Below are 12248 nucleotides of genomic sequence, written 5' to 3'. Positions count from 1 at the left end.
TGTAGGTTACTCCATATAACTGTAATGACTCAGCAGAACTAATGTGCCCCCTGAGCCTGATTTCAGGAGAGACAGCTTCCTGGGCTGCTCCATGAATTCAACAGTGTTAGACATCGGACTCCTGGGTCCCTCTACTGTTATCCCACTTGCTAACCCACCTCTGGTCCTCTATTGATTTACCACAGAAATGTTTTTAAAATTCTGATCCAACGAGACTTCTGAAATAGTAAATAAAGTCTGGCTGCATGGTACAGCAGTAACATGCTGCTCGAGAGGAGTCAGTTTCTCCATGGTGACCATGGTTTGAATCCATGGCCCATCAACCTGAAACATGGTGGGCATAAATGCAAGAAAGTACTCCTCATGGGGAATGATCACGTTGCAATTCCTCCTCCCATCGTATCTGTTATCACTTTAAAGGCATTCAAAGTAATGCACACATGGCAAATTCAGATTAGCACGTCCTGAAACTGTTCGGTTACTGTTTTAGAAACACCTGTAGTTCTCGGAGTGCCGCTCTCCCAAGCTCTCCTTGCCCTGCATCATCTTCTAGGATCAGGAAGGGTGCCAGGCACAGATACCCTACTGGACTACCCATGTAATAATTATCTTACTGATCAGAAACTGGGTCAGGCAGGGGCAGAGGAAGACAGATGGAGAGAGATTTTAGCAGACTCTCGCAGTCATTTGGATCACTAAGGGCATGGGGACGATTTTCCTAAAACAAGCATGGCTATGTTTCAACATGACTACCATTGAGAAGAAAGCAGAGTTGTGCAAAGGCAGCGTTCAGCATAAAGGACAACCACCTGCTTAGCACCCACCCTTCCCTACCAAGGTGTTGCCCACCTGCAGACCATGGACCCCTAGGGGGGCCCACATGATGGCATCCATCTGGCTGTGGGCACTTACTTCAGAGCGCTGAGGTTGAACTCATATGCGTTGTCCCAGAAGAGCACCTTGCTGTGGTAGTCCTTGTCGGCATTACAGGGCACAAGATGCAAAGCGGCCGTGGTTGGCCAAATGACCCCATCCTCCTTCAGCCAGGCATCCCGTGCATACAGGATAGACTCGATCATGAACTCAAACTGCAGGGAGAGAGAAATACACATACAGGAGGCCCAGTTGAGACCCCGTGCCTGCACACCCCTCTCTACCCTATGGCACACTCAGAACACTGTGGGCCAGGAGATTTCCACTGTAACCTCAAGAACATTACCAGGCAGGAGCACAACACATGTGAGCACATCATGAGGTTTGGTTTACGCCCATACATCAGATTGCACTGCAGTCTGGGTCTCAGTCATATCACTGCCCACAAATAGAGTGTGGGCCCAGTCCTCTGGTACAGGAGGTGGTACACTGTAAAAATGGCTGTGCACAGGGAACCGGGTCCTACAGGGTTGACTAGTTTGAATCCCAGTCCCATTGACTTGAAGAACACACTGGGGCCAGCCCATGATGCGGTGGTTAAGACAGCTGGATCCCACATGGCTCACTTCACAGTTCAAATCTCAAACCTAAAAGTCTGAAAAGCATGCTGGCCACGTGTATGTGTGCCCAAAATCCCCAAAGGAGGGAGAAAAGGAGGAGAAGGAATTGTTCCATGATCATTCTCCATAGAAGGAAGGAGTGGTACTTTTCCTCTCCCTCTCTCTGGCAAGTGCATGTGCCCTCTGGCAAACTTAAAAATAAATAAAAGTATGGGCGTCAGGGCCAGCAGGTGGCATGGTAGCTAAGGTGCTGGACTCCCACACAGATGACCATGATTTTAGCTCTGGACCTAGCAGTCTGAAAATCATGCTGGGCGCATATGTGGGGATGCCCAAAATCCCAGGAGGAGAATGGAGGAGAAAGGATTGTGACACGGCCAATCCTCTTACTGTCTCTGCCCTGGGAAGTCACACGCCCTATGGCAAAAATCTTAAGAAAATAATGGGCACTAGCAGATGGCATGGTGGTTAAGGCTCTGGACTCCCACATGGCCAGCCATGGTTCAAGTCCCAGACTTGGTGGCTTGCTTTCTCACTTTCTCTCACTTTTTCTGTCTCTCTCTTTCTTTCTCTCTGTCTCTTTGTCTCTCTCTCTCTCTTATTCTCATTCTGTCTCTCTCTGATGAGCACACATGCCCTGGAGCAAATTTAAAAATAATAATAATGATAAATAAAATTAAATAAAAAATTAAAAAAAAAAAGAAAAAGAAGAAAAACATGCCAGGCACATGTGCATATGTGCCTCAAATCCCAGTGGGATGGAGAAATGGAGAAGGAATTTCAGTGTGACTATGCTCTATTAGGGAGTGCTTTCTCCCTTTCTGTTTCTCTCCAGGAAGTATACTTACCCTCTGGCAAAAAAAAGTATCATCTATTCTAGTTCCTTTACATTCCATATCAATTTTTTTCTTTTTGTTGTTTTTCTATAGGGCAAATGCACTCGTCACAGGAGTGGGGGAGAGAGAGAGAGAAAAATCATCTCCCGTGGGGGATGGTCATGCTTCAATCTTTTCTCCTCTATTCTCCTTTCGGGATTTTGGGCACACATGTACATGTGCCCCATGTGTTTTTCAACCTGCCCTGGCCCAGCACTCAAATCGCACAGTTGGCCACATGGGACCCATACAGCTTAACTACCATACCACCAGCTAGCCTCATTCCATATACATTTTTAAATGAGCTTTACCTATACCCAAAAATTCCTGTTTAGACTTTGAATAGAGTGACACCTACAGATCTGAAAGAGACATCTTCTGCAGGTGGAGTCTTCCAGTCAGTGAACACCCTTTCTTTCCACTTACTCAGGTTGTTTATGATTTCTCTCAGCAGCATTGGGCACTGTTTAGCACACAGATCTTCTATGTGTCTTATTAGATTTCTAAGTATGAACACCTCATGTACCTGAGGGTATCCCTCCACAGTCTATCAAAAACCTGCAAGGCCCCCCTGGGCAGTATGAGGCCACAACCAGCCAACAGACCCCAGCGTCAGACAGGGCCATTCCAGGCTTCCCAGTGCCATCCTCTATGCCATGCACAGCTACAGGACAACAGCTAGGCACTCCTAGGGAGACCTTGACCACACAAGCTAGATTGACAGCTAACTCCTGCCCTAAGTCCACAGCCATACACACCCAGGGAACTCCCAAATATAGACTCATCTCCTCCCCCATCACTTATACTTGTTGATGGTCCCCTGGCTGCAAAGTCCTTGTCATACAAAATACTCTAACCCTGACTTCTACCTCCTTAGTCATACCATGTTACAGCCAAACTGGCCACCTGGCAGTCCCAGAACTCAGGGACACTGGATACCTGTAGCTGCTACTCCCCCACCCCCATCCCTGGAATCTCCCTACTCAGCCAGCCTGGAGTAGAGCCAGACCCTCCCATGGCCAGGCACGCCCCAGTTAGGTGCCTATATGCATGAGGCCCACGGACATGTCCCCACCATCGGCTTACTCCCTGAATATCACCTCCACATCTCTGTGGCTGGGCACCAGAAGAAACCTCATAAATATTACTGAGTAAACATTGGTGTCTGGGAGCAACACCCACTTCATGGATTAATTGTGTAGTCCCTTTTTTCTTGTGTACCATCTTATAGATCCACCAATGTTTTTAGTAAGTCAAGCTGCATTATAGATGTTGAAACCATTTCTACTTTACCTTCTGACAACATAATTTCAACAGGGCTAAAGATCCCACATCATTTGCAATCTCTACAACCTGTAAGGAGCTAAAGAAAATATCCAATAGCCACTTGCTTATCATTTAAACAAGGTATCTTACTAAAAACAGTCACATTCCACCCCACTTCACCCAGACATTTTCACTCTGGATTTTCAGAGAGACTAAAGCTCAAACTGGGATTAAAGCTCAAATTACCATATGTCTTGTGTCCCAAGACACTGAATCTACAAGAGATGGCAAACAGTGTCTGACACTCACACCCACTCCCACCACCTACCACTTTCCTTCCAGGCTGACAGCATTTGTGACAAAGTGTTGCACAGGGTGTGTTCATGGATAATCAGAAAATGGTCCACTTCCACTCATATGTGCAACTCAGACCTGGGGAAGGCCCACATGTGATGGCTTATATTAGGCAAGAGGAGTCCCAGGCCAGGGAAGAGAGCCAAAGAGTCCACCTGTATCAAAGGCACAGCCCAACACACTAGGCAATGGATATTTGCAGGTTCCCTAGAAGAACACAGGGCATAAAAATCACTTATGAGGGGACCAGCAGTTGGCATAATGGCTATGTCATTGGACTCCCATGTAGTCGACCACGGTTCCAGTCTCATACCCAGTGGCTTAAACTCATGCCAGACGCGTGTGCATACGTGCCCAAAATCCCAAGAGGAGAATAGAGGAGAAGGGATTGTGGCGTGGCCATCCCCCCGTGGGGGTGATTTCTCACTTTCTGTCTCTCTGTCTCTGTCTTTCTGGTGAACGCACGTGTCCTATAGCAAAAAACTCTCAAAAGAAAAAAAAAGAAAGAAAAGAAGAAAAAAATCACTTATGAGAAAGTTACATTAACTGTGATTTTAAATTCTCACAAAAGCATTTTTTTAGTCAGTTAATTCAAGACACCGGGGGCCAGCAGGTGGCGTGGTAGTTAAGGATACTGGATTCCCACGTGGCTAACCACAGTTCGAGTCCTGGAACTGGTAGCTTGTTTTCTCATTGTCCTCTTCTTCTCTCTCTCTCTCTCTCTCTCTCTCTCTGTCCTTCTTTGGTGAAATTAAAATAAATAAATGAATAAGTAAATAAAACACAAGCAAAATTGTCCTATTCCCCAGTGGATTCGAATGAAAACTGATAATAAAATCAGGTACAACTCCAAGAGGAGACACTGGAGAAAAACCAAGCTGGGTCAATGAGGAACTGGACAGGATATGGCCTTCATATTTATGCTGTACCAAGGTCACTGTGGTCTTGCCACATCAAGCTGAAAATGGTTACCACTGCCTGGACACATGGGGGTGTTTTATTGGGAAGAAATGCTTCATTTTGTTTCTAAGTTCTGCCTAATTGGTAGTTTGGTTCAGTAATAAATATGTGAAGCCTTTAAAAAAAAAATTCAAGACACTGGGCCAGTAGGTGGCATGGTGTTAAAATGACTGGATGCCACATGGTCAACCACATGTGTGGCTTAGAGTCAAGACCCAGCTGCCTGAGAAATACACTAGGTGTGTGTGCGTTTCCAAAATCCCCAAAGGAGGGGGAGATGGAGAAGACTGCAGTGTAACCATCCTCCATAGAGGGTACTTTCTCTCTCTCTCTCTAGCAAAATTAAAAATAAATATATAACAAAAACTCAACACCTGAGCCAATGTTCACATGTTACTTGTGACCCTTGGAGAGGCCTGCCAGCAGCCCAGGCCCCACCCTTACCAGGAGACAGGTCCCCATCCACTCGGACACCAGCACATCCACCTTCTCAGGCAGTACCACCTCTTCCACCTTCTGCTGAAACACGGTAACGGTGTCAGCAAAGCCCTTCTGCAGGACCAGCTGCCCCGTGTGCTGCGCCATCTCACTGGCCTCCACCGCATACACCTGCAAGCATCATGAGGGCCCATTACTGTCACTGACACTGGCCTGATCCTACATGGCAGCCCTGCCTGCTCCTCTCCTCCTAAGGCAGAGCCAGCCCAGGAAAGAAGCAGGATCTGGACAGTAGCAAACAATACAGGCCTCACCAGGCAACATGGCCCCAGGAGGGAGCCGCCTCTAACACTGCCCTGTTCCTCCACCTCCTGCACCAAGGGCTGACCTGAGCTGCAGCTGGCTCCCACACACAGCAGACACAATCCACAACTGACATAGCAGGCTCTCGGCACCCAGTTAAGAGCAGTCATCTGTTAGGACATCTATGGCCCGAGATGACCTCAAACCAGGGTCTGAGACGATGGGGCTGGTGTAAAGTATCCCAAGTACCATGTTCTCTGTTTCCACAGAGTCTGAACTTAGGTGGTCACTTCCTCTACTCATGTCATGGGAGCTACAGGGCTGTGACTCAGGCCAGCACAGATGCACTTTAATTGGGGGTGAGGGGGCTCAGCACAGATCACAGAGGAGACATCTGTTCTGCCCCATGAGGTGGTGGGCGCTCCCACACATCACCCACACCCGGCGCAGACGTGTACATGCTGTCCGGACTTGTTCCTATATTTAGCAGAAGGAATCATCTCACAAGATTGACACTACCACACACACCTCACCTGGACAGTCTCTTCTGCTCAATTCCACTCTGCTGATTGTGACTCACTGAACTGGCATCGCGCCTTTAATGGGTCAGTCTGAACTCATTCCCATCTCGCCAACACTGAATCTGATACAGAAGAGCGCTCACCAAGACCATGAGTACACGGACCGTCCCTCACGGGGTCCCCAGGAACATGATGGCTACAAGCCAGAATGCCCAGAGGCAGCTGCCCTCCCTGCCTTGGCAGACACTGTCCTTGGCCTCCCACTCACCGCTTTAGGCTGTGCATAATGAGCACAGAAGAGGCTGATGATTCCAGTTCCACAGCCGACGTCCAGGATGACTTTGCCCTTTAGGGATTCTTTATTCTGCAGGATAACGCTATGGTATTTTGTTGTTCGTGGCTGGTCTGCCAGCATTTCCAAGTGGAGTTTCTAGAGAAAACACACACTCAGCATCACCACTGTGCCCCGGAGCCATGGTGAGTGCCAGGTCGAAATGGAGGATCAGGCCATAGCTAAGGCCTCTGGCCCCTCCTCCCCACAGAATATGAGCCACAAGTGAGAGCAGAGCAAAATATGGGTTTTTGGGTTTTAAAAAATCAAAAGACCAGGGACCAGCAGGTGGCATGGTGGTTAAGGCACTGGACGCTCCCACATGGCCAACCACGGTTCAAATCTCAGACCTGGTGGCTTCCTTTCTCACTTTCCCTCTGTCTCTCTCTGTGTGTCTTTCTCTGGCCAAGTTAAAATAAATGAAGGAATAAATAAAATCAAAATAAATAATTCTTTAAAAAACTGTCAAAAGACCAAAATATACCAACAGATAAAAATAAAAGTAGACAGCAAAGGAATAAAAAAGCTTTTGGACTCCTTCCAGCCCAGTACGCAGTGCTGCCTGCAGCTTGCCCAAAGCCAGCTGAGCAGAGAGGCAGAGACAGACACCTGGGGCTGAGGAGCAGATTTTGCCCCTAGAGGAACCCCTTTCAAGACGAGGCACAAATGTCACCCCTGGAGGGATCCCTGGAATGAGGTACAGATGTTGCCCCTGGAAGAACCACTTGGGATAAGGAGCAGGCATCACCACTGGAGGGACCACCCCAGGAAATCCCGTTTCCTGGCCAGACATGATTGAGCCAGGTATCCATCAAGAGAGAATACTGAATGGGAACCAGCAGTTAGCGTAATGGCTATGACGCTGGACTCCCACGTAGTCGACCGCGGTTCATGTCCCGGACCCGGTGGCTTAAAAACTCACGCCGGGCGCGTGTGCGTGCATGCCCAAGATCCCGAGAGGAGAATGGAGGAGAAGGGATTGCGGCGTGACCATCCCCCCCCAGGGGGTGATTTCTCGCTTTCTGTCTCTATGTCTCTCTCTGTCTGTCTGGCAAGCGCACACGCCCTACAGTGAAAATCTCTCAAAAAAAAAAAAAAAAAAAAGAGAGAATACTGAACATGCTACAGGAAGATCCAAGGGAGATGAGACAGGGTGTCCCCCAAAATTCTCTTCACATGGGGCCCAAAAGTCCTTTACTTGCTTGAGAATGCTAAAAGCATAGTTCAGGGGAGGGTGACAGCCCTGGTCAACCCTTGAAGATAAACAAGAAGTCTGTCATGCCTTGAGGCATGAATATACTGACACCCACAAGAGTATCAGTCGGTCCTCAAGGAGGCTGAGAAAGGCTCATTCAGGACAGCCACAAAGACACCACAGTGGTCCAGGCACCAGGGCTGTACCCATTCCCTGCCTTCCTCATAGTTCAGGGGAGGGTGACAGCCCTGGTCAACCCTTGAAGATAAACAAGAAGTCTGTCATGCCTTGAGGCATGAATATACTGACACCCACAAGAGTATCAGTCGGTCCTCAAGGAGGCTGAGAAAGGCTCATTCAGGACAGCCACAAAGACACCACAGTGGTCCAGGCACCAGGGCTGTACCCATTCCCTGCCTTCCTGCTGCAGTAACCCCGGCCCCCAGAGAGCATAATGTAGGGTGTCAGTCATGGGGAAGCAGGGCTGAGACTGACACCAAGACTTAGCTGCACAAACTCAAGGTCTGGACAGGACTTCACACCCACCATGACTGCTCACAGAAACATCTCAGAATCAAAAACAAAAGGAAGGAGACTGTCGAAGTGGACAAGAAGTCAAGGCCCAACTGTGCTGCCTACAGGTTATCGATTCATTTATTCAATGAGCAAGAGAGAGGCAGAAATGGCATCTCCAACTGTGTCTTGACATCACAGTTGACCTGTAGCCTCAGCCAGTCCCTGATGACAGGCACATATAAGAAGTCTCCACGCATGGACCCAGAACCTTCCTGTGGAGGTCAGCCTCTCAGAGCATCACATTTTACTGTTGCCCCACCTTTCAGTCTCTAGTCCATTTTTTAAAAATTATTTCTTTTTTTAATTTTGTTATTTTACTTATTTTTTAATTTGATCAAAGAGACAGAGAGAGCAAGAGAAGGAGAAAGTGAGAAAGCAAGCCACCAGGTCTGGGAATCGAACCAAGGTCGGCCATGTGGGAGTCCTTAACCACCACACTACTTGCTGGCCCCATCTAATTCATTGTAAATACAAACACAGACTATGTTAAAAGCAAAAAGATGGGAAAGGTACACTGTGCTAACACTCATCAAAAGAAAATTGGAGTGGTTACATTAACATCAGAACAAAACACATTTCAGAGCAAAGCATATTTGTGTTAGTTTAAATGTTAGTACACAGTAACACAGGAATCAGTTCATCCAAAGGACATAATAATTCTGAATATTTCTGTACCTAATAACAGAGCTTCAAAATACAGAGTAAAAAGCAATAGAAATGTAAGAATAAATATATATGGTAACAGTAAGAGATTTCAACAGCTGCCTCTTAGTAAATGACAGAAGTAGACAGATAGGAAGAGGTTACGAAGACCTGTACATAAGCATCAGCCAACTGAAGTTTTTAGAACACTTTGCCAACCACTTACAGCAGTGAAAATGAAAAGATTTAGGAATAAATGTAACAAGATACGTAGGTACATAACCCTGTATGATAAACACCTCACAACTCAGAGAGACATAAAATGAAGCTTAAGTAACAGGGAGAGTGGGAGTCAATATTATGTCACTCCTCCCTAAATTGCAGTACAGAAACCTGCAGGAACAACTAAAGCACCAACCAACTTGGCATTGGGAGGGGAGGAGCATCAAAAAAAAAAAAAAATTCATTTCAAAACAATAAACACCCAAGGTTAGCCAGGAAATACTGAAAAACAGAACTGTTAGAAACTTAGCTCTCACAGATCTCACAAAGCTACAATAATGAAAAGAGCTGGAAACTGAGGAAGAAATAAAAAGATCAATGAAGTGGGACCGGCAGGTGGTGTGATGGTTGGGACTGCTGGATTCCCACACAGCAGACCACAGTTCGAGTCCCAGACCTGCAGCTTGCTTTCTCCCTTTCCCTTTCTATCTGTCTCGCTGTCTCTCTCTGGTCAAAATAAAAACTAACAAGTGGAATTAAATAAATAATTCTTTTAAAAATATCAATGAAGCAAAGCAGAGATTCCAAAAGCAGACCCTTGAAATGTAATATATAAGAATGGCATTTCAGGGAACCAGCAGTTAGCATAATGGCTATGTCGCTGGACTCCCACGTAGTCGACCGCAGTTCACGTCCCAGACCCGGTGGCTTAAAACTCACGCCGGGCGTGTGTGCATGCATGCCCAAGATCCCGAGAGGAGAATGGAGGAGAAGGGATTGCGGCATGACCATCCCCCCTGGGGGGTGATTTCTCGCTTTCTGTCTCTATGTCTCTCTCTGTCTGGCGAGCGCACGCGCCCTATAGCGAAAACCTCTCAAAAAAAAAAAAAAGAATGGCATTTCAATGAGTGGAAAAAGAGAATGACCCTTCTACTGATGCGGAGATTGTTGGATGTTTATGGAGAAAAGGAAGACAGAATTTTACTTTATTCTTTACAATAAATTATAGATTGAGTTAAGTATTTCACTGTTTCAAAGGATTGTAAAGAAAGTATGAATATTTATGATCTTGGAGTGAGGAAGTTCTCAACTACATAATTTTTTTCTATTTCATTTTTGAAGTAAAATTTGTTGCTTTTTAAAAATACTGAGAAAAGGGGCCAGTAAGTGGCATAGTGGTTAAAGTGTGGGACTCCCATATGGCCAATTGTGGTTCAAGTCCCAGCCAGACTTGGCAGCTTGAAACTCATGCAGGGCACATTTCTGTGTGTGTGTGCGCCCAAAATCCATAAAGGAGAATGAAGGAAAAGGGATTGTGGCATGGTCATCCCCCCAGGAGGTGATTTCTCATTCTCTCTCTCTCTCTCTGGTGAATGCACATGACCTATAGCAAAAATCTCTCTCAAAAAAAAAAAAAAAAACTGAGAGAAGTTCATAATCCCACTGCTCAAACAGTACCTTTAAACTAGGGAATAGCAAACAAGCCTACCAGACAAATTCAGTCACCACCTGTTTGTACATGGCCTCCAAGCTAAAAATGGCTCATTTTTTAAAACAACTTTCTTGAATCAAAATAAGAATACTTATGACACATGAAAGTATATGAAATACAAAATTTAATGGGAACACAACCATGCTCACTTTCTGTGTTGTCGACAATAGCTTTTCGTACTGTAAAAGCAGAGTAGCTGTGACAGAGACCCCAAGGCTTGCTAAGCTCACAGGCAAGTTTGCAAGGCCTGTAGTGAACAAGTGAAAACAGCCCAGAAATTATTTCTGAAAAGTTAGAGCTTATAACTGGAGAGAAGAACCCGTCCCATGGCCCGCAGAGATCTAGAAAGCAGTACCAGCGTCCCATAGCTGCCAAAGTACTCCTCATCCTGCCATGTGTCCTCAGGGTCATACTCCTCCACCTGTTTCCCCACGTGGTTTGCTGGTATGTACCCGCAGCAGCCTGCACGCTCGCCCCACCACCAGTCAGCAGTGGTCTGTCTCAGGATTAGAATTTTTTCTCCTCTCAAAAAACTCAGCTGGAAAAAAAAGACAGGCAGATGTTAAGATTCATCAGAAAAACCAGTAAGTGGTATTTCAACATGGCTCAGTGACAAACCCATCATTGTGATCAAATCATGGCATTTTCAAGAAGAAATCAGAAGGTAATTATAGCAACTGGCCATTTACAAAAGTGATACTGGAAATTAGAGATTCCAAAGGACACCCCCTAAAAAAAGGGCACAGCTTAAATGCTATTTCTAAAAAGAAAAGGAGCAAATATTTCTATGGCATAGGACAGCATTCTACAGCGTCCTCAGTATAACTCAGCCATGCTAAGGTTTTTCTTAGTAATTCCTGTCACAAACTAAAGACAGCAAGCTGACATTTTTGATAGCCTAATTTCTTTCTCAGAAACCAGCAAGTTTCTAAATCGAGGTCTTCAAGCAGAAAGTGGAGCAGGAGCTTCTCCCTCGGCTGACAACACTACTTACCAGATACCTGTGTGTTGTTCTTGGGGTCAGAACGTGGTAGGCTGGAAGTGAGGGTCACCCCCAGGTCTCATGGGGTTTATATGTCTGAATACTTCTTTATTCGCTGTGGTATAACTGCTCCAACATTCACATCTTATTTTGACACCAAACAAGCTGACATCCACAAATGTAGGCTGACAAGATAGCTACCTGGGTCTCGTCAGTGGCAGCGTAGTCTGCAATGGCCACAAACTCTTCTGGCTGCACCCTGTCCTGGAGGAGCTCTTCCTCACCGCCCCTAACAGCTTCTTCCTCCTGCTCAAAACCAAGGCAGCACAAGGCTACGTTATTAGGCTGGTTTCAAATGAAGATTCTGTGACCAAGTATGTATGTATGTATGTATATATTTTTTATTTAAAGGTTTTTTTGTCATAGGGCATGTGTGCTTGCTGGAGAAAGGCAGTGAGAGGGAAAGTGAGAAATCACCCCCCCAGGGGGATGACCATGCCACAATCCCTTCTTCATTCTCCTGGGATTTTAGGCATGCGTGCAAATGTACCTGGCTTGATTTTTTTTTTTTTTTTTTTTTTTTCTAGATGGAGGATGA

The 12248-nt window shown here is 46.1% G+C and overlaps 1 protein-coding gene across 3 annotated transcripts in view; it reads right to left on the bottom strand.

Moving 5' to 3' along the window:
• Positions 1-12248, bottom strand: part of PRMT2 (protein arginine methyltransferase 2) — a 30797-nt gene that overhangs the window by 5383 nt on the left and 13166 nt on the right. For 2 of the 3 annotated variants that reach the window (XM_006163139.3, XM_006163140.3), the window contains exons 3-7: positions 11852-11959; positions 11024-11206; positions 6479-6640; positions 5393-5557; positions 913-1088 (exon numbers count right to left, since the gene is read on the bottom strand). In XM_006163139.3, the coding sequence (XP_006163201.1) occupies positions 913-1088; positions 5393-5557; positions 6479-6640; positions 11024-11206; positions 11852-11959 (794 nt within the window). The remainder of the gene's footprint in view (positions 1-912; positions 1089-5392; positions 5558-6478; positions 6641-11023; positions 11207-11851; positions 11960-12248) is intronic. The other variant, XM_006163141.3, reaches the window with a different exon arrangement.

This window comes from Tupaia chinensis, unplaced genomic scaffold (assembly GCF_000334495.1).
Source record: "Tupaia chinensis unplaced genomic scaffold, TupChi_1.0 Scaffold141399_1, whole genome shotgun sequence".
Taxonomy (NCBI): domain Eukaryota; kingdom Metazoa; phylum Chordata; class Mammalia; order Scandentia; family Tupaiidae; genus Tupaia; species Tupaia belangeri.
Note: the sequence above shows the minus strand (reverse complement) of the source record. Positions and strands in the feature narration are given on the sequence as shown.